General features: G+C 39.0%; 1 protein-coding gene across 2 annotated transcripts in view; it reads left to right on the top strand.

Annotated features, from left to right (window-relative positions):
* Nucleotides 1-21,122, top strand: part of LOC135488427 (sestrin-1-like) — a 44,603-nt gene extending 23,481 nt beyond the window's left edge. For both annotated transcript variants that reach the window (XM_064773034.1, XM_064773035.1), the window contains 7 exons: nt 1,762-1,944; nt 6,805-7,080; nt 7,360-7,495; nt 7,915-8,042; nt 8,671-8,780; nt 9,531-9,756; nt 10,526-21,122. In XM_064773034.1, coding sequence (XP_064629104.1) covers nt 1,762-1,944; nt 6,805-7,080; nt 7,360-7,495; nt 7,915-8,042; nt 8,671-8,780; nt 9,531-9,756; nt 10,526-10,612 — 1,146 coding nt within the window. In that variant the 3' untranslated portion in view covers nt 10,613-21,122. The remainder of the gene's footprint in view (nt 1-1,761; nt 1,945-6,804; nt 7,081-7,359; nt 7,496-7,914; nt 8,043-8,670; nt 8,781-9,530; nt 9,757-10,525) is intronic.
* The last annotated feature ends 1,266 nt before the right edge of the window (nt 21,123-22,388 follow it).

A 22,388-nucleotide genomic window follows, 5' to 3' on the forward strand; every position in this document is an offset into this window, starting at 1 on the left:
CCTTGAATCTTAAAGCGGAACTTTTTAAATTGGGCCAAATGGTTGACCAGTTCAAACTACACTGCAGTTCCAGTTAATACATTAGAATATACACTGGAGTTCTAAATTGAAGGGAGTAAAGAAGTGAGAATTAGGCGGAATATCGTGCTCCCCCTTTAAGGGAAAACTTGAATTCTGGTTTATGCATTGAAAAATTAATCATTGTGGTCAAGTGATTATGTGCATCAAAATGGTTGATTTACGCACTCAGTATACTAAAGATGTCATCCTGAAAGTGCCTGGATTTCATCAATAAATTACGGGGAAATAATTAATTTTTCTCAATAGTGTGCATTGGTGTCTCTGTCAGGGCCTGTTCCATATTTTCTTTGCTCCATTATTGAAGCTGCGCTGGCCGAAGGACAAGATCATTTAAATCATCGCACACTTGAATACCAGAATGACTTGCACTGCACATAATCCAGGGGCGGATTTAGGGGCGGCCGAGCCAGCCCCCCTATTTTCTGCCGACTTGAAGTTCTAGTGAGAGAAATGCTTAGAAACGGTCCTCTATAGTGTTCATGCTGTGCCCTTAGTTCGGCACCACTCCCCCTTTCTCATAACCCTGGATCCACCCCTGTAATCTGTGGAATGCACAGTCCCATTCCCCACACTGCCAGTTTAGAGGACAGTTCCACCTTCTGACCCATTGTTCTTTCCGGATATATCGTGTTTTGACCTCGGTGACATTTTGCATATCACGTTTTTTGCGGATTTAAGAACAACCTGAGGATTATAGAAGATTAAGGTGGATTATGTACTTTGATAATCTCGGGGTGAAAAAAGAGCATGGACTTCGTAGTCGGGTCGAATCATGGCAATGATGACATCTATCTGCATGTTTATTAATAGGATTTGGAAAAAAAACAGGCAGGATTATCGGAGGCTAAACGGGTCGGGGAATTTATCAGTGGAAAAAACCATGACACGTCAATCCAGGGTTTGCGACTTTGAGAGGTCATGTGGATTGGAAATATAATTAGCCTTGTGTAAATTCAGTGACCCAGCTAATAATGCTTTCTTATGTATGTTCATGCATTGGAATCATAAGCCTATATGCAATTGATCTTGTAAAAAGTGTATTTTTAAGTGACGATCGGGCAATTTTTCGTTTGTTATCTTTTGATAATGTGCCATTGATGGTATATTGAAACCTGGATGATAATCACAGCTAGGCTTGATATTGGTAGTCAGGTAGGCCTACTTTTTTTCTCCGGAAATAATCAGGTTCCACCTTAAGGCAAAGTTTTCCAGGCATCTCATTTCAAAGCTCAGTTAGAGAAGCTATTTAGAAAAACAAAATTCAGATTCTGTAGGATCTAATCAAGTTGAGAAAAGATGTGTTTTAACAGATACGTGTAGTTGCTCAAAATCAGATGTTGCAGGCAAGTTGTATGGAAGGGTTGGGGTGGGGAGGGAGTTCCCTTGAGTATAAGACCCTATCCCCTGCCTGTCTGACTTCATGGATGTGCAGGATTAAAAAATATAACGGGTTAATTGCCTTCTTACTGTTTTGAGAGGTGGTTGATATTGGTTACACTGTTCAGGTAGAAATCTGCAGCAAGGCAAATGTCAGGGTAACAATCATGAACTTGCACTTTAACATGATTTCGTGCCAACTATCTTAACACAGTTGTAAGACGGCCAATTGCGAGAAAATAATGCAATTCAGAATATTCAGGCTATTTTCTAACCAATATCCAATTGCTTTGTATCTTTCAGGCTGCAGCTCGACACCAGTGTTCGTACCTAGTCAAATTACACACCACAGAATTCCTGCTGCAGGGTGGCGACCCACAGTGGCTAAAAGGGCTCGATAATATACCACAGAAATTAAAAGATCTTAACGAAGTAAATAAATTATTGGCTCACAGGCCATGGCTAATCAACAAGACACATATAGAGGTGAGTGAGAGAGATGATTTGATTTATTTCAATTTTTCCTAGTTCAATCTTCAGGTTATAGCTCCCTGGTCTTCCGAAGAAGAAAACTGTCACCGACTCCTGTTTAGAAGGTACCATTTAGAAGTCTCCAACCGAGAGCCACAGACCACAGCTGCTGCAGTAACTGTCTGTAAATAATGTAAATAGTGAAAAAGGCTGGTTTGTTGCTGTGATATCGCTTCCTATACGTTTTAACTTCGTATCTTTTACCACCGCCTGTCAATTCCGGAATGCTGCCTATAAATGTCGGACTTGACCTCACCAGTATATTTTCTCTTTGCGATTCGCAGTTATCTACTTCAGAAACGTAAAACTTGAAAAAAATTTCTCAAATAATTTTTATCACAAAAGAATTTTTCCGTCTGGGTTGCATTTTTCTCACCTGACTCCCCATAAAGCCACCTCTCAATCCCAAATTACCAGACTCTTTGAAGAAATCTTTTTTTACGCTTAAAGATAAACACTTCTCGATGAAAAACAATTCTGAATCTTCTTTTCAAACCTAGAGGTAATCTCATCATGTTTTTGGTTGGTTGTTTGTGGTAGGTGAGACTGGTGGAGGCACCTGGGATCTGACAAATTAACTAGGCCTCGAGGAGATGCTGTGTCGGAATAAGTTATATCAAGACTGATAATTCATTCATTTCAAAGTCCGAACCGCCCCGAGTTATCAAATATTTGAGATGAGAAAAAATTTAATATTTTGAAATTGTTGGATCGAGTTTTTGTGGAAAATTTCCCAGGCATACTTGTACAATTATTTATGTGCAAGTTTCTGTTGGCTGCCAAAATAGGCCTTGGTCCTAGCTGCCTGGATGTCCAGGGTCCCTGGGATTAGTAGAGCCTATACTGAGTGGTGTGGTCTTCAAATCAGATGTGAATTTCAATATTTCATTGTTTGTAATTTTGATATCCACAACTCACAAGCAGCTGTTCAGTTAACCATTGGTGATTTAATTGATGGGACATGAGGGCACTGACATTTTAGAAATATCCTAGTCTGTCTGTTGGGATGAATTTAGTATAGTATCAACCTGGAGATGGAGCCCTGTTTATTTTCAAGCTATTTATTCCATGTCGGGGTGGTAAAGAAAACAAACTTGTTCATTTTGTCGTTATATGTTTGGGTTATTTGTAGAACACTTGCATGCCAAGGCAAATAAAATTTTCAGTATTGAGGCTAAGTTGTATATATGTATCGCCACTGTATCATAAAGCGCCTTTGCTTTGCATTGCATGCCTGACATTCTAGGGCAGGGTTGCAGTGGTTGATTTTATAGGCCTAACAGGTACAGGCAGGTGACTTAAGTTTCCATTAAGGTCAAGTCAGCGATGCCTACATGTACATGTATGATGTAAATGACCTGTTGCATGTAATGAAACTCAGTGTTTTGCATTGTCCGGGAGGCCAAGTTCAGTTTGAAGCTGTTCGTGATGCAGTTTAATTCTGTAAGTCCGTATTTGCCAGAGGCGCCCAAATCGATATACATACATGCATCCCTATTCGTGGCTGTTGTATTTTATTAGTCTGCCTCCCAGGCTATAACTACCGACATGGGATATTTCCAATTTCATCTAGGACTCGCCCGGATTAATGTTGGCCATCAGACATAACTGAAATTGAGTCGCTCTCCAGACAGACATTGTGGCTTTGCCGATCAGACTGATAAGTATGGTGTTGTGGCTCATCTTTTGTCTCGTGTCACAAACACAACAACTCCTCCGAGATATCTCACGCCAACAAATCCATGTCGCAACGTTATCGACGAGGACTTCTGGTAAAGGGACGATGCAGTCTTGTAGCCTTGTGTGTCAAGATGCTTCATGTTGTACTTGTTGTTTAACTTGTAAACAAAGCTGCAGTACTGAAGTGAAATGGGGGGGGGGGGGGGTGTCCACTTAGATAACCTAGCTTCGCCTGAGTTCCCAGTAGTAGTGTATGAGCATGCAACTGGCCAGTTTCTGTTTTAAGTGCCCATTGGCACTATACATGCTTCCCGAAATTGGTGGCTTGCATTGGAACTAACTTTTTCCTCCTTGTCCGTCATTAAAGGCATTCAAGTGTGTTGGTCAACCATGACTATCTCCTTTGTCCCTCCACCATAAGGCCTAGTTTCCCCTTATGACATCACTATTTCGGACACTCAGTGCCCCATTTCTGGAAAGGTGCATAGCTCCAAGCATAAACATAATGAAGGGTAAAGATTGGGAATATATGCCTTCTGCCCTCAGAACCTTGACACACGAAGGGTTGGTTGTTTAGTGCCATGTGACATTGTGCTTGAAAAACTAGGCCACTGTCCTCGGCACTAGGCCAGTCCTCAGCTGTTGCCTCGAGGGTATAAATAATGGAAAATTATTCAGAAAATTGTTCAGTATGATGTACTTCCTTTTATCATATTTTGTGATTTATACATCACAAAATTGGTTGTAAATTTTGAAATTGATCATCATCTGAATTAGCACAGCTCATTTGGACTCGACATAAAATTAGCATTTGCTATTCTATTTTCTGCACAAGTCCGAGTGTTTTTTGCCACCACCTCTCAAAAAAGCATACCTCTAATCATCAAACTAGCCCATAAAATATTGTTCTGACATCACATGGCAAGCATACACAATGAAAATGTATTCGGGTTTTTTTCATAATTTTTATTGCGGTTTATTTGGGTACATTGTTAGTTCAAGATATTTATCCGGCACCTTTATTCCAGGTTTGTTGAGTTTAGAAATCTCCATTGTTTTCAGTATACCAATGATATGTTATTTGAACAAATACAAAACTGTTTTTCAATTCGCATACTATACTTATTGATATTGTGTTCATTGCATGGTTAAGTGGAAGTTCATTAAGTGTATTACTGATTTTCTGTAAGATGTTGGATAGTGGGTCCATTTGGTAAATGTTACCAATAATGAAGTAATAATATCTCTGATATCAATATATCTGCTATGTTGCTACACGCCATTATCCCTGGCAGTTAATCTTTTTACCATTGTTATGTTCTTGGATTCGCAACAGATAGGTAACAATATCAGTACTCGATATGATGCTATTTCACTGATGAGATATGGTACCCACAGTGCAGATCCCTAAAGGTATCTTGTGCTTCACTACGGAAATGCAAAGCCTAGAATAGAATTGCAGTACTATCTGATTGAAGGTATCTTCTGCTTCAATACGGAAGAGCAAAGCCTAAGAAAAGAATAGCAGTGCTATCTGATTGTTTGTTACAGAACTGAAGCAAAAAACGTACCAGGACGTTTTAGTATTGCACGAATGGAAGACGCTGACGTACAAGTACGTCTTTGGCAGGAAGTATTACCAAAGGGGAAATTTTAAGGTTCTGTGCACTTCCCTGCATTGTAGGTGGAAGCTGAGGAGATTATTTTGCATTGCAAAGATGCAACAATATATAAACGATGCAAGAACGGCTTATTTTGATCTTGAGCCTTACCTTCAACCTGCACAGAAACTGTTGCCTAAGGATGATGCTTTTCTTTCATGTAGGCCTAAGTGAAGTGTGCCTGTCTTGAGACTTGGTGTGCAGCTGTCGGAATGGAAAATGCTCCATGCACCTGAGGAAAAAGCAACTCTGGGTCATGGTCGATTGTCTGCTTCCTTGGGAAAACAGTAAAGTAAAATCCTAAACCCCATCTAAAAAGGCTTTTGTTGGCGTTGCTCTTTCGGTTCTTTGCATGAGTTGGGAAGGCGGCATAGCAAAGGACGTCCAAATTTGGCCAAATCTAAATCTTGGACCAGCCATTAAATTTGAAATTGATTGAGATTGCCCCTCTCACCACCCCTGTTGAGATCCAACCCCTGCCTGCTATCAAACAAGACAAACATTTTTTGCTGATTAGCACTCGGCTACCTGTTGCATCAGCTATATTCAGGTGTAATCATCATCAACAGTGTTCATGTCTTAGAAATGGCTTTGCAACTGATGGAATTAGCACCATTATACAGCGCTATTAACATCTTATTCCCCCTCAAAAAGGCAGCATGTAATTTATTTTTTCTCGAGAATGTAAGTCAAGTCTATTTGTGGAATTCCCTGTTGGCTGACTCAGCGCCTGCCCATTAACAAAACTGGTCAATGATGCAGAAAAAAAATGTCGCTTGATAATTATTAATAGTCTGCTGGCATTTTCCTGAGGAATGTTGCGTATATATAGCAGCCAATGTAACCATTCAGTTGAGTGAAGTTGTTCAACATACTGAATGATAGGAAATTGCGTGTTTGAACTCCAAGCACTTCTCAACAACCGTCTGCGATATATGAAATATATCTTGTTGGAATGCATGTGGGATGAATTTGTTGTATGGTGTGGTTAAAGATGCCACTTTTCCTTTTCCACAGTGTCACATGCTTGTATAAAGTGGGGGGGTATCTAAATTTAAAAAAAGAATAACACTGACCCCTCACACACAAAGAATTACACTGACCCCCCACACACACACACAGACTCCAGTTCAAATTGTTTTAGGTCCATGTCTCATTTGAAAGATCAGGCAGTCTTGAGGCAGTTTTCTTTGTGAAAACCTGTCATTCTTATGATATGAACATCAAGGTGTCGTTTAATTAGATTTGTGTGCTAGAAGTCCACCAGGTTATATGGAGTTATGGAATTGCCTCTCTACGGTCTGCCAATATACATGTCAGCGGTATTAGTTAAGGCTGATTGATTGGGCTTGGCAGACCATGTTAACCCACTGACGTCAAGATCTTTGGAGAATGAGCGGTTTAGAATTTCAGGTGATTGTCCAATTAATCAGTTGTCCAAATGCTCATCATTTCTGATTCTTTGTCGTTCCAGAAATTGACACGGGGTAGTGACAACTGGTCGATGTCAGAGGTCATGCATGCCCTGGTGCTGCTCGCCCATTTCCACGCGCTATCAAGCTTCATCTATGGTTCGGGCATAAATGCAGAGATCGACCACGAAAACGGTCACACGTTCGATCCTGCCGACAAGGACGACATGATTGACGAGATCGAACCGCAGCAGGAGGCAAATCACGAGAATCAGTTAGAGTGTCACCAGAGTGGACATGGGAGTGTCTTTAATAGTAATTCGGCTTCTCCGAATTCGGTGAGTAGGAATGAATCAGTGCAGCTTTGAATTAGGGGCTGAGAGTAGTGTTGTCAGTTTAGGAAAACTGACTGTGCACGGGAAGCCTGTTGATCCTCAGTGTTCTGACATCATAAGATGACCAGCTTTTGATGGACAATTCAGTCTGTCGAAATCTAGTAAAGTGAAGTTTAATGCGGACATAACACTTCCAATAAACTATTTGAGGATCATTTTCAGATTTGGTGACAATGTTCAGATCCTGCAGCCTTTTCAAACGTCGAAACTTTTGTATTTCAGTTCCAAGATAACGGCGGGGGAATGATCGACACGATCCTGATGAGGATGAAGAAGTTGACGGAGGAGGAACCAGCCGAGACGACGCAGGAGGAAATGTTAAAGAGATTCGAGAAAGTCGAGCATCAAAGTGCTCAATGTAAGATATCACTCTCGAATTTTGAAGTTAAATGAGTTAGAACACTTGAGTTCGACATGGACCCACTTGGCTGGTGATATTACACTTCCTGACACGACCTCGAAGAAGGACATCTATTTTTGTCAATTTCGTTTTTAATATTGATTTTCCGAAATGAAATACCAAAGATGAAGTACTTGTCTTTGACCTTTGTTTGTTTCATGTAGCTGTCATACCTGTCATTTATGTTAGATGTTGTTTTGGTTGGCTAGTATTTCTCAGTAAAAAATTAAAGTGATAAGTTATAAATATGAGTCCTCCCTCACTAAAAATTTGACTAGGTGCATAGCCATTTGAAGGAACTATTTAAAAGGATGAAAGGTTGATTGTTATTTTCAGTAAAATAGTTGTTTGAATTTTCTCCCAATGTTTATTTCCAGTGCCCACGAGCACCTCAAAACCATCGCCGAAGGCAGACATGTTGTTGTACGTCGACGATGCTGACTTCACATACGAGGACTTCGCGATGCGAGGACCTGTGTCAAAGATACCAACATTCAGAGCCCAGGTAAGGCGAACGGGTTAATCTTGGGCTAATTTGAAAGAAATTCAGTCAATTGAATAACTTTGCCTCTAATCCACCAAGAAACAAACTGCTCCATTAAAAAATGCTCATAGAGAACTTTCCAACGAATGGTCTTCCCAATGTCGTTGGATAATAGTTGAATTTTGCTACATGTGCCATTTCTCAGTTGGGCACTTGGGTATTGATTGTTGACGTCACAATGATGGTTGATGGATTGGTTCATTGATTGACTCAGTTCCAAATATTCACCTCGTAGTTCTTCGGTGTATCTCCTTAATATGGTACTTAATAAAACAATACGAGAATAGTCACTGACACCGGTGATAACCCAGTGATAATTATATCCCAAACACCCTATTGTTTTATCTAGGACTTATGTGTAATCCTTGACATTTGCTTTATAGAGAATTATCTGAATTTAGAGTGTATGACCAAGATACTCAAGACATGACCGTCAAGCCATAAAACTTGAAGAAATAAGCCAATTTGGAGTGTTATTATTATTGCACTAGGTTACTCTTAACCACCGAGAGAAAAAAAAAACATGTAAAGATATCATGTAATACGAGTTTGATATTTTATAATTCTGAGTCTAAACCTTTGTTTTCAGGATTATACCTGGGAAGATCATGGCTATTCTCTTGCCAACCGATTATACACAGACATTGGCACACTCATTGACGACAAGTTTAGAATAGCATACAATTTGACCTATTACACGTGAGTATAAATATTGAAAAACATGATATGAAACTGAGATGTCTGTGAGTGGTGGCAATGTCTCCACGTTTAGCATTGTTAAGGTCTAACTCAAAATCCGTACATCATAGATTCTGTACCAGACACCAAGCAAAGATAATAATCTATTACCTGCTGACACCGACACATCATATTGCTTGTGATCTTGGACAACTCACTTTGATTTCAATTTCAATTGCCACATCCTCTGAGTCTGAATGAGACATAAAATCAAAATCTGTTGTACCTGGTGCGTGGGCCTGGTGCAACTGAAAGACAAGTCTCATATCTTTCCTTGTTTAGGTTTTCAAAAAGAGTATAGAATCGTGAGGCGGCAGGCCAAGCTGTTGCAATAAGATGAATAGTCACTTTAAAGTCCACCTGGACTGTCAGCCATGAGATACACTATTGTAAAATACAGTGGAACCTCCCTTAGCGGACACCTCTCTATTAAGGACAACCTCTCTATTAAGGACACTTGTATTGGTCCCAAAATGGTGGTTTCCATTAAATTTGACCTCTCTAATCAGGACACCTCTCTATTAAGGACAGCACTTGTCAGTCCCAAGGGTGACCTTTATAGAGAAGTTCTACTGTAGTTGGACTATTGTAAAATAGTTGGACTATTGTTAAATAGTTGGACTATTGTAAAATAGTTGGACTATTGTAAAATAGTTGGACTATTGTAAAATCGTTGGACTATTGTAAAATATGTATCTTCTTGCTCTTCAGAATGGGTGATAATGTGGACGTGGATACTAGTGCTTTTCGTCGTGCCATCTGGAACTATATACATTGCATGTTCGGCATTCGCCATGATGATTACGATTACGGCGAAGTGAACATTCTACTGGAGAGGAGTCTCAAGTCGTACATCAAGACGGTGACGTGCTACCCTGAACAAACAACCAAGAAAGATTACGACAGCTTCATGTTGGAGTTCAAGGATTCAGAAAAGGTAACGTTTTAGGGCAAACTGTTGAAATTGAAGTGTTGCATCATGACCCTGACCTGGTGTATTTTCCGACACAAGTCCTTGAAATTAGTCCTGGAAACCTTTTACTTGCTCTACTGAACCTGATCTATGTGCTCATGTTTTTTCTCCAATGTCAAGTGAAGGGTACGGTACATTGCCCCACTTATTTAGAATTATTATGGAAGACAAAAAATCTTAAGGTATATATCATGCCTGTTCTAGATGTGCCAAAGAGTCCTTCTTTTATTTGTACGAAGGTAAACGACCTTTGCTTGTGGTTGGTCTGTCTCACAAGTCTGAGCGGAGACTTAGGGTACATTATCCTATAAACACAAGGTGTTTTGGGAATGAACTTTATCACTCACATCATATATCCTCCACAGAACTCTTTGACGTCTCTCGGAAAAAGTGCCCTCAACATGATTAAGCACTATCATTTCCTTGACAGAAAGAAAGTAGCCTCCTGGGTATTTAAGCCTGACTGCATACTGCATTGTTCCATATCATCATCTATTGACTTTGCTAAGCATTTTCTCTATATAATACAGGCAGTTTGTTTTTTTTTATAAACAGTTTGTCTGATGATAGTGTCAGAGAAACGTACCAAGTCACTTTTTGCTCCTCTTAACCCAAGGTAGAAGAATTCGTGCCTGTGGTTTACAGACTCAAAAATAAGGCTTGCTTGGAAATTAGTAGAAATTCTTTTGAGTTTATCTGTTATGACGTCTTTAAAAGTAAACTTCTTTTCCAGGTCCATGTGAATCTGATGCTTCTCGAGGCAAGGTTACAAGCAGAGCTGTTGTACGCACTACGAGCAATCACACGCTATATGACCTGAGGGCTTCCAAGTGTAACACTGGTTTTCCTTGCTCTAGAAAATTCCAGCTAAGTCAGAAAACTTTGGCGGTGATGTTTACCACTTCTTGAGAGGTGGCGTCCCGCGCTTGTTTTCAATGGTGCTTCTGCGTGTCAGGCGTAGATAATATGGACTTTTGTGTTTCCTGTGATACTAATTGAAGAAGAACTATTCAGCTATTTCTTCTAAAACACAAGTGGACGTCGCCGATGACGTGGACTAAGTTACCAAGCGTTACGACACGACGTCTGCCCAAGTCCATATTGGCCATTCTGATTGGTCGCAAGATGTGATATTTACACCCAGTGAGATGTTTGCAGATTGAACGATTTTGGAATGGCGGACTTTGGATTGGTTGTAAGGATTGTCAGTTTGAAACACGAGTTTGGAACTTCGGAGTCGATTTTGATTGAGAGAATTATTGGATCGAAACAGAACTGCCACGTTCTGTGCTAAACTGGTGAAAAAACTCTTTGCAGAGGCCTTTTGTACCTTTGATGCCAACTTGTCAACAAATGGCGCCCGTTATTCTTTCATATTTAAAAAACTTTGTGATTTTCTCGCCCAAAAGGGCCTTTGAATGCACATGAAAGTTTTTTACCCTTTTCGATGAAAACATTGTACGAGATTCAATGCAGTAGTTTGGCAGTTGGAACTGGTTCACCAATACAAAGAACTTGGCTTCATACTTGAGCCATTTAGGTCAGACTGATACCCGATCTGTTGCCCTAAAAATGTTTATAATGGGATCTATATATAAGTTTGTTTTTTTTTGACAAAAGAAATATCTTTTTCAGCAACAGTTTTATCAAACTATAACATGTACAAGTGCGGGAAACTGGAAAACATGTCCGCCTTTTTTACTTTCGCAATTTGCAAAAAAATCAGAAAAAAATACAATTTTTACAATTTCTTATTTGGCGGATTACAAAATTTCCTTCAGTTTCAGCCCAAGTCAAAAAGTATTTTAATTGTTGCAATAGTCTGTTGTATGCGGAATTTGCAAAAGTAAAAACATCTGCGAGAATTGACAGTATTCTTTGTTTTTTTTGGTATAAACTCCTTCTAAGAATAGATTTACGCCAGTTTTTTGTCTTCTAAAGTCCTGAAACTGAACTGACCTTTTCCTTTTTCCTTCGGAAACAAAACAATTTCAGAACTTCTGAAGTATTGAAAGACATTAGTCACTTGTGATCTGATCATGGTGAGGTTTGCTTGAGATATTCTAAAGCTTGGTGTACCAAACTTTATTGTGAAATATTCCATTTTTGATAAACGTATCATCCTTTAAGAACTGGAGTGTTGTACAAGAACTCAATTCTTCGTGTAGGACCTGGGGGTCCTGTTGGCATTTTCATTGGCAACTTGGTGAAATGATGTATTTGAAATGTGAGAAGTGATGCTGACATTGGTTGTCACTTTCATAACTTTTTACATCCTGTGTTTTTTGATGATGGTGACAGCTCCTGTTCTTAAGTCATATGATGTAGGCTGCCTCCTCAACTGCTAATCTGTTATTAAATAGCTTGTATCCTGCGCACAGTCCCTCCAACTATTAAACGTCTGTTTCTCAAATAAATTTTCTTACACCCAATTCTATCTGAGTTCCCTTAAAACACTTCTTAGTTTATAGTGATTTGACTGCATTTCATTTTACCATCCTGTGCCATTTGTGTAACAATAGAAGGAACTTGCAATACAAGATATGATTCTCGAATTTGAAAAGAATATTCAGTTTGCCAAAATATTGAACAGGATGTTAGCTGTAACTTCTTTTTTAATGTGAAATTGTCTTTCAAAATCCAAAACTGATTCTTGCAAAGTGTGCAACGTACATGTTTACAACTACATGTCATGGTTTAATTTTCATTCAATGCCATATCATTATTGATCATAATCTTATGATAATTTTTTAGTATGATACATTTGTTCTGTTTGATCAGTTCAAATTCACTCCTGCTTTTGCCTAGATATAAAAAACAACTATCTGCACATTGTAATAATGGGTGTCAAAACTTCATGTGTACCAATGTAAATAGTCTAGTAATTTAAGCTCGTGTCCACGTATACTATTTATATCACTCAGTAAATATATGTAGAATCGCTTGAATATGGTAGAGTAAAATATTACTAAATAAGGTATATGTCCCGTCGAATTTCCCGATATATTGAAATGATTCTGTGATCAGCAGTTGAGGAGATGAGTCTTGGTACCTATCTGAAACGTGGTATTTTGCATATCAAAAACGTGATGCTATACACTGGTGGAAATCTTTCCCTTGTATGCACAGGACATGACTATAAATGCTGGATCTTGACAGCGGTGGGTTTTGTGACCATACACGGCGGGAGGCTTGTGGGTTTATAGCTCACCTGTGGGGAGATCATGGTGTCCGTCATCCGATTTACCATCTCTTTGCAGTGAAACCCATTTTTGCAGATTTTGGTTTCTGTACCTTTGAAACCCATTTTTGCAGATTTTGGTTTTCTGTACCTTTGAAACCCATTTTTGCAGATTTTGGTTTTCTGTACCTTTGAAACCCATTTTTGCAGATTTTGGTTTTCTGTACCTTTGCATGCCTTGGCATATTTGGGTTAAGATTTCCATGCAGTTTGTGATCTGTTTATCAGGCTCGGTTAGACCTTCCATACCAGTATGTTCATATACAGTATACCATTGTTTCTATGTAGTTGTCACTCTATGCACCCAATAAAATGAGTGATAGTTCCACGCATTTAATAAAAATAGTGAATTATCTTGTCGAATTGTTGTAATACATAATGTACATGTACATGTAGGTGCGTTTAGCAAAACTGTAAGGATGCTAAAAGCCTGGAGTGAACGTAGGAATGGAATTTTGGCATCAGATTTGATGTCTACTGTTGGCAATTTGAAAATGTTCAGTCGCACAACTTCATACCTAAGTATAATCTGGAGTTGGAAACCCGGTTGCTGTGGATAATTGAGCCGGTGATCGATTGTGTTAAGCAGGGTATTTTAATGGACGTGAGGTACTGGTGCTTACCATTTGGCAGGGCGCTGGCTTTGAAGTGCCAAGGTTCTCCTTGGCAGACTTCTTCAACATTTATGAATTGCTAGGCATGATAACTAAGTTCAGGATCATAGCCGTTTTGTTTTGTTGCTAGATTTTTGTGAAAATCTTGTGTCAAAACAAGATGGCCACCTTCATGCCAGTACCTCATTGAGGTTGGGTGTGGTTTTCCAAAACAAACAAGAAATCGGACGTTAATTAACTTCGACAAAGTTGATATTTGTTTTGAAAAACTTGTCCCTGAGAGAATGCATTACCGGTGTGTGAAAGTTTTATTGATTAATGCATAGCCTGTTTTAAAGGCATTGGATAAGTTTCGATGGGGATGGATTTGATATTGACGACACCACTGGACACTGAACTCGAATTGAAAGGAAAACAGAATGGTTGGACATTGCTCTGGTATCGTTTTGGTATGTCGTAAAAGTAAATTGCATTTACAAGGAAATGTACACTGAGGAAGCATAGAATGAAACCAGTATAATCCTGGGAAACAATTAATTTTCCGTAAGGATACAAGAGGTTTTGTAAAAGGGTCAGACATCTTTATATATTGATAGTCTTTTGTATTTGGTGCAGAGTCTTGATTTTACCCTTCAAAATCATGACAATTTCTGAATTAAGAGAGTTATTTCGGTCCATTCTACTTCTTTCCCGGCATTTGAGTCGCTGATTTACACAAGCTTCGAACATTTGAGCGCACGATCAAACTTTAAACTGATATCTCAATTTCGTTATCTGAATATACAACAGTGCCATGCATCCCGAAGATCTCTCATTCTCAACTCCTCTGTATATTTCCTTGGAAACTTTCTTGAACTAGGCCTGCTGGGGTGCTATGAAGAAGACTGCAGTGAGAAAATAGTTGGAAATTTCACAGAATTCTCATGTCTTTCTTCAACAATGGTTGGAGAAAAAGATGATTTTCTGATGAATTTTCAAACTATGTCTAGTTCCTTTAGCCACATATATTTTCGTCCTGTTTGCATTTCGCTACGAGAGACATATCTTCAGGCTTTCGGTCCATCCGCTGCTTCTCTGTAACTTGACACTTCCAAGATGTAAATGTATGAATGTTTCTTCCTAAAAAGATGTAAGTATGTTTTTTCACCGCAAGCCAGAACCAAACAAGTACTCTTGCCATTTGAAATGACCCAAACTAGGAAATCTTTGATGCGCTATCCATGAAAGTGTAAACTCGCCTTCGAATCATGCATGGGTGTCGGCATCAATTATTTCCTTTGTGGTATGTGCCTCGAACTGTTGGATAACTCGTGTTCAGGACGAGTAAGGCAGTATATTGCCACTATTTTAAGATTGTGGTCGAGGTCATTCAAATGGTACAGGATGGCCAGCAGGTTTTTCTGGCCTAAACACAACTTGTTGATTTCACTGTTTTCTAGTGTCGCTTTTGATAACTACAGTACTATCTTGATAGTATGAATAATACATTCGATTGTACACATAACTTGTGCTTAACGTTCGAGGCCAAAGGCTTTCCATGTCTGACTAGATGTTGCTCACGTGTGTAGGCCACCATCTGATTTGTCGCTGTTATTTGAGCTACTTTTTAAGACATCGCAACTTTGCTATGAGATTATCTGGTGGAAAAAGGTCAAGACAGGCTCAGAATGAGATGCTTTATAATATCAAATTATTGATAATTTCTTTGGGAAAACGAAAGTGGAAATATCCACTTTTGATATGATTAGAAGTATCACGAGCTGGAAAGTCTGTGAAATTTCCCAGTTGCACAATGTGTCAAAGTCACATTTGCGCTGGCGTCAGGTTGTCGATAATGAATACGTCGCACCCAAGACTTTAGACTTTAATCAGAATTGGGACTTGATTCTCAGATAACGATGCAGAAATGAGATTTGTGTGAATTGAAGAGGGTCGAACAAAATTCTGGGGCCTGTTTTGGCTTTTGGATGAGACTAGTAGAAATAAAACCAAATGCGTGTGTGGTCTGATGGTAGTTCCAAAGTATTTGGCTCAGTTCATCAAATAGGTCATGTCAAGCGTTAACTGTGCTTACAGTATTTAAAATGATTCAAGTTCGAGAGTGTGTCATCTGTACATCAATGCACATTGTGCACATATCTGATGCACATTGTGCCATATCTGATGCACAGTGTCATGCATGCAGCTGATGCACACTGCACCATATCTTATGCATGCAGTGTCATGCGTGTAGTTGATGCACACTGCACCATATCTTATGCATACAGTGCTCTATATGGTGATGCACTGTCATCTACCATCATGTTAACTTGCTGTTTGGTCTAACCGCCAGACCACAGAGTGCCAAGCCGAGAATGTGTTGCATCTCAAGTTTCCAGGAGTCCATGTTGTACACATTTCTCCGGTAGACTTCAGACGAAACAAAGCCTACGCATGTCTTTTAAAGATCCGTCTTGCCAATGCCAACATTTGTACGGTGTTTTGTGAATGCATGTAAGAAGCCAAATTATCATAGTTTTGGTTTAGTCTGCAGCAATTTTGTATGGAATGGCTATTGTAAGCGTTATAATATGCCAGTAAGTTTTGTATTTTTGTTTTTTTTGACAAAGTCTTTTGCGTATGATTTATTACAGAATGTTGAAGCAGTGTTGATACATTATTTTTAAGTGAAACTGGTACCACCCTCTGGTACAGAGCTACTGTTACTGATGCTAATAGAACTGTGTTATGCACGAATTATATATAAGATATAATCTTTGGTGCCTGGTATAATAGTTTATAGTGCCTCTCTGTAATATGTTGAGTTGAGGAGCATAGCTGTCTGTGTTTTAGTGCATCAGCCACATTCTCTGTAAAGATCATAGGTCAGTATTCCTTGACTCGATGTTTAAAAGTCAGTTATGATTCAGTGGTAGCTAGTCTCCAACTGATCCAGAATTTTTTTGTCTCCGCAGAGATTTGATGATGCCTATGCGAGTTAGGCGCGTCTGAATTCATGGAATTGGCAACCAACTTCTGATTGCAACGTAATGTCTTTCCTCATGTCTGTTAATCCATCGTTATGGAAAACGTCTAATCGTATAACATGCGTCAAGAAAGGGAGGTCAAAATTGGGATCTTCCGCTGAATCTTATCTGCTGTCTTTGAAAGATTGAATACCGTTACACTCCAAAATCATCAAACAAACTAGATTAAATCAAATTTTAAAAGTTAAATGAGTTTGAGAACTGTTTACTTCTTTGAGCCTGGTGACACTTGTGATTGCATTGATCCTTATCTGAAGTTCTTATCATATTTTTGTTGATCAAATAACTACCAAGTTTAATAAGTTTGGTCAGAAAAATTGCCCCATAATATCAAGTTTTGCCCAATCGGAAGGCTCAGTTGAAAAGCTTCCTTGTTCTAAGAAACCAATTTTGAAATGAAAAGAACCGGATTTGAGATAAAGCTGCCAACAATTGATTTGTAAGTGTGTTCATTATCTCAAATTGTTTTGTGTACAGTGGGCTGTCTGATTCTGAATGGTGGAATCCCAGAGATAAAAAAAGGCATTTGTTCATTCCTAGGTAAGGTGAAATAGGACGCCTTCTGAGCAACAATACAAATACTGGATTGATGAAGAATGTCCATGTTTTACGGTTCAATTTGACTTAGGTCCTGAAGTCTTCAGCAACAATGATAGGTACATTTAGGTCAAATAATCATTTTATAGTGTCACTGGGCCTAAAGAAACAGAAATAGTTAAATTCGTTTTCGACAGCTCGTCAAAGTATTCCTCCCTACATGTAGCTTTCGTCCATGCCAAAATGTGACAGCAGTGTATAGCTCTCACGTTGGATTGTAATTTATTTGTTGGTATTTTTCTAACCGTTTCTGCAAGGTCGTATATAAGATGATGTGTTGCTTGTAAATAGATTCTTTGTCACTTTGTGTAGGTCGGCACAGTTGCTGCTTCTCAGTTGTGGTGTATAGCTTGCCTGCTGAACGAGAGATGAGCCATAAGTTGGGTTTAAGTTTAAGCAAGGGACTTTAACGCATGCACGCTGGCATGTGTAAACTCATGCACGCTGCCCTCTGTATTGTACAGTTCCTGTCTCTGACCTACCTTTGGTAAAAAATAAATTTTCGTGTCTGTTTATGCTGGGCTAAGTCCCAGTTGTTATTCCAATCTAAATCTTTAAGGGATTTTTTTGAGTGGTATTCATCTTCGTGCTAAGTATGAAGAGGATAAATTTGAAAAGGGCTGTGGCATAGACAAAGAGCATACATCCGTAGATGACGCTGTTGGTATGCGACTGGCCTTGGTAGCAAAGGGGTAAAAGTGTAATATCTAAAGATGATATCAGACTATAAATCCAAAGCCTTTAACTTCCCACTGTGGCCCTTGTGTATTTCAGCAGGCTCGGTGTTTGCCTACATGCTGCAGCTGAAAGCAATAAGAGTTGTATGTGCTTCCAGAACGCTAGCTGCAGTGGTGCTTGAGCAGCGACGACCGACTGCGTGAATTGTTTACTCCGTATTCACATTTATAAAGTCAGTGGTAGTCGACTTGTAACCCAAGTGTGAGCTGCAGAAGTCACCGCCATTGTTACCCAAATCCTCCATTGCATCAGCACCCAGTCTGATGTCCTTGGACCAGTTCATTGATGTATGGAAAGGCAATGGTAGAGGGTTATTATCCACTGACCTTATAAAAGTGATAATAGAGTTATTGCTTTGCCGTTTTAAACTCTGTCATACAGAGCATCATTATCTTGTAAATTTTTATTTTGTAAAAGATGTACATGTTTTTGTATCAATAGTGACCGATGGTATGTGTGCATAGTTACGGAAGGGATATTTTTTGTCTTCTAAAGTCGAAGTTAGTTCTTGTCACAGGCACGGGCGATGATCACTTCAAACAAGCGATTTTTGTCGCATGCAGTCATGAAGATTGCGTGTTGCAGGTATCCAAATAACTCTGACGCATCCAGGTAGCTTTCTAATGCATAGTACTACAATGCATTGGCAGATGCACTATGGGACCGCCAATCAAGGAGATAGTGATACATGTAACTGGGATGTGTGTCAAACAGATTGGAACTTCTACTCTTTCTGAATTCCTTTTCATAGCTGGAAAGGCCCTTAACATATTATCCAACTTGCATATGTATTGAAAACCTACTGGCTAGGTTATCTTTCGATTTCCATTTTTCATGTTCCGTGACATATTCATATATAAATACGATTTTCTAGAAAACTTATTTCGCAATAAATAAAGTGGATGTGTTACTGCTTGGTATTATTGATACAATCACGAAGGTAATTTTTTTGTTTGGAAAGTTTGTGGACGTCTTCAAGTCGACCCCTTCCGTTTCTGTGCTTGTCATAAATTTAAATTGTCTTGCATACTGGTCATTGGTCATCTGTTGCCATCTCACATTTATCGAAAGTGTGCCACGTGTTACTATATATAGGTTGTGCTATACATAAAACATCTGTTTCTCAAACTTAGAAAAAAAAGTTAAATGTGAAGAGAAAACTGTCTGGAAAAAAATTATTTTGCACATAGGAACATCTTGGGGCATTTCCAGTCTAAAGTTTGTTAAAAAGTGTTTGCAATTGTATCCCGCAAAAAGTATAAGGTTGCAGTTGGTGATGTATAACTGATGTGGACTGTGTGTCTTTTGTAATTGTTTCAAAATGTCTATACGAGATCTAAACATCTTCAAATTGTTATGACTTGTTTTCGATTAGAAAGGAAAGTCCTCCACCATCTCATGCCTCAAGCAGGGAATAAGAGTCTCTGTGTGTGTTGCAAGTGTCTTTTTTTCACCAACCGTCAGTCTCTGTCGCGGCAATAAAGTCTACTTTCCTGTGCAATTGAAAGAAAATAAGAAAATGACTTGAGAACGTTTTGAAAATAAGTCACGATGAACAAGTTTGTTGAGTCCCTTTCTAAAGGTTTTAGATCTTCTTATCACACTGGCCACTGTACTGTAATTCATGTCTCCCGTCGGTATTTAATTTAAAAAAAGTTACATTGGTGCCTACCTAATGTACATCTTGATGAAGTCTGTCGTCAAACAGCTCAAAGGAACCCAAATTTCTCTACAAAGGATGCAGGTTTTGGTGAAAACTGAGAAGCATCAGACTAACAATGTCAACAAATTTAATGTTGACAAATTTTCATGCAGGATAAGACCATGAAAGGATATATCTCCTTTTATTTTGATGACCCAATATTTCTCAAGCATCTTCAAGTTCACCTTCAAGTCTCCTTGAACTTGATTTGCGTCGATGAAAAAAAGTTCACTTGTATTTTCCGTTTAGAACTTTTTAGTGGAAATTTCCTGCTTACTGGAGTGTTTACTTTTGCCTCATTATTGTTGTTTACAAGTACCTCAGTGGTGACATTTGACAAGTGTTTCATAAAAAATTAGAACAAATATATGCCTTTGATCAAGTGGGACTGATGCCAAATGATATTTTGAACTTCGGGCATGGAAAAATATGCTGTCATAGATAAGTTTGGGACTTTCACATGACTTCTAATACAAATTCCATGTTTCTCTTTGTTTTTTGTTTTGATAAGGCTCCATAAGTTTTCGATTTATAGTTTTAAAAAATTTCTCGATTCTTCTCCAAAACTTTGAAGTGAGATGACCAAGTTGGGCAATTGATATTTGATAACTAATATCCAAATTTAAAGAAGTTTAACATTGTTTTGCACTTTGATATTTGCGGGAAAGACTTTGGTGCTGCCATTGGAATCGGAACCAGGATTTGAACAACTCCAATATTGACCTAGTATCTCGCTTGTGAAATATCAATTTGAAAAAAATTGCCCACCTGTACCTTTATACGACCTCCGTGTTTAATAAACATTTTCCCATCGTAATAAATCATATGATATGTATCAATATTGGAAAGTCCATACAGTGCATACCATTCTGAATCAGATTAAATTCCAGAGCAGTTATTTTTTTATTCTGATGGTTGGCACTTAAATAATACAGTGCTGTGTTATTCAGTGCAGTGGGACTCATTCATTTTAGTTAAGGTCATTTTGAAGTACTCAGAATTTAAAAATAGTCCCCAAAGTTTGACGAAATGGTCCAACAACAGAATATCTGATGTGCATTTTAGTGCTGGTTCTAAATTGTAAATTGTCCCTATGTGTACTTATCAAAATAAATGTGATTTTTTTTTTGGCAAATAGTTGATATGTGACATAAATACCTGAGTCATTGGTCAAGGCTGTGAAGCATTTCACAGCCTTCATCTTCAAGAGCTAGGTTAATGTTTTCACTTTCTGGTATAAGAGACTGACGGTTCTTGAGGCATTCTGATGGAGGAAATGTTTAATGTAACAACATCTTCAAACTTGACTGGAAATGCTCCTTTGCATAATGCAAGCATTTTGGTTATTGTCTTCACATCCACTACAGCTGCTGTAATTACCTACAGTAAAATAATATATTTTTGTTTGAAAATCTGTGTCTTGTGTTGATATTTTTAGCTCTGCTGACAATGTCAGGAAATGACGCTGTGACGTATTACGAATTGAAATCCATCTACGGCTATGACACGTTCCTGACGGACTTGGCCAGTGTTAGAACAGCTATCAAGGTATGTCCTGATTAAATCCTGCTTGTCTCTGGACTGGTATCTTTTTGTTAAACAATAGGGTATTGGCAAAACTATCGCTGTCGCTAGGGTATTCCATTGTTGAGACAGAGATATGGGGGCAGAGAGTGAAAGAGTCTGCCTCATGATCAAGAGGTAGTGGGTTCGCCCCCGGCGAAGTCACTGCTTGGTTCCCCTACTGGTCAAGTTCAAGTGAGCGTCTTCCAGTTGCTCCTTGAAACCCCCGATTGATTTCTGTTGAGACCGGGCCAATGATATTTTATCCCAAAACTGCTTTGGTGACGAATGTCCAATGAGGCTTGGGACCCGGCTCTCTCACAGCTAGGCAAGTCTTCACAGGCCCTGTATTTACTGGACCGAACAAGCCCCTGCCACTGGTGAAACTCGTCCACCGTCGTTGATCCCATCAGAGAATCATATCTAATGTCGTTTATGTGGGAAGATGGCTTGTGGCTGTGCTGAACCTGTTTTGACAACTAAAGCAGTCATTATCTCTATCAAATTCCTATAGTTTTGATACTGATTACCTTCCAAAGGCATGAAAATTGATCAATTACAAATTGCAGGACCCCACAGTATGAAATTGGCTTAGGCGACAGTAGCGCTGTCGCTGTCTCGCGGCAGAAAATTGAACTGAAATCTTCGTCCAAAACTCTCAGTTCCACTTTCTACCGCTAGATAGCACCACTGTCGCCTAAGTCCCTTTCCTGTTGAAATTGGGCATGTTTTTAGGCCTTTTGCATGAAGAGATTTTTTTGGTGTTGCCAATGTCATAGGACATAGGCCGGATGGGGCCCTTTACCTGAATTTGCATGTACTAGTCTGGCAAATAACCTCAACAGATCTACCATTTTTATTCATTTTCTTCAAGTCTTGGACAAAGATGTTAAAACTTTTGATGACGGTAATTTGTGATGATGGACTGGAACCTAGGCCTACCTCTAAGCAATTGTGGTAGACTTTTTGACAGTGGAACCTACCTCAGCAAACACCTCTCTATTAAGAATACTAGCTTCAGTCCCAAAGTTGTAGTTCCCATCAGATTTCACCTCTCTAATTAGGACATGTCTAGGAAAGCACTTGTCAGTCCCGAGGGTGTCCTTGATAGAGCA

This window comes from Lineus longissimus, chromosome 5 (genome assembly GCF_910592395.1).
Source record: "Lineus longissimus chromosome 5, tnLinLong1.2, whole genome shotgun sequence".
Classification (NCBI taxonomy): Eukaryota; Metazoa; Nemertea; class Pilidiophora; order Heteronemertea; family Lineidae; genus Lineus; species Lineus longissimus.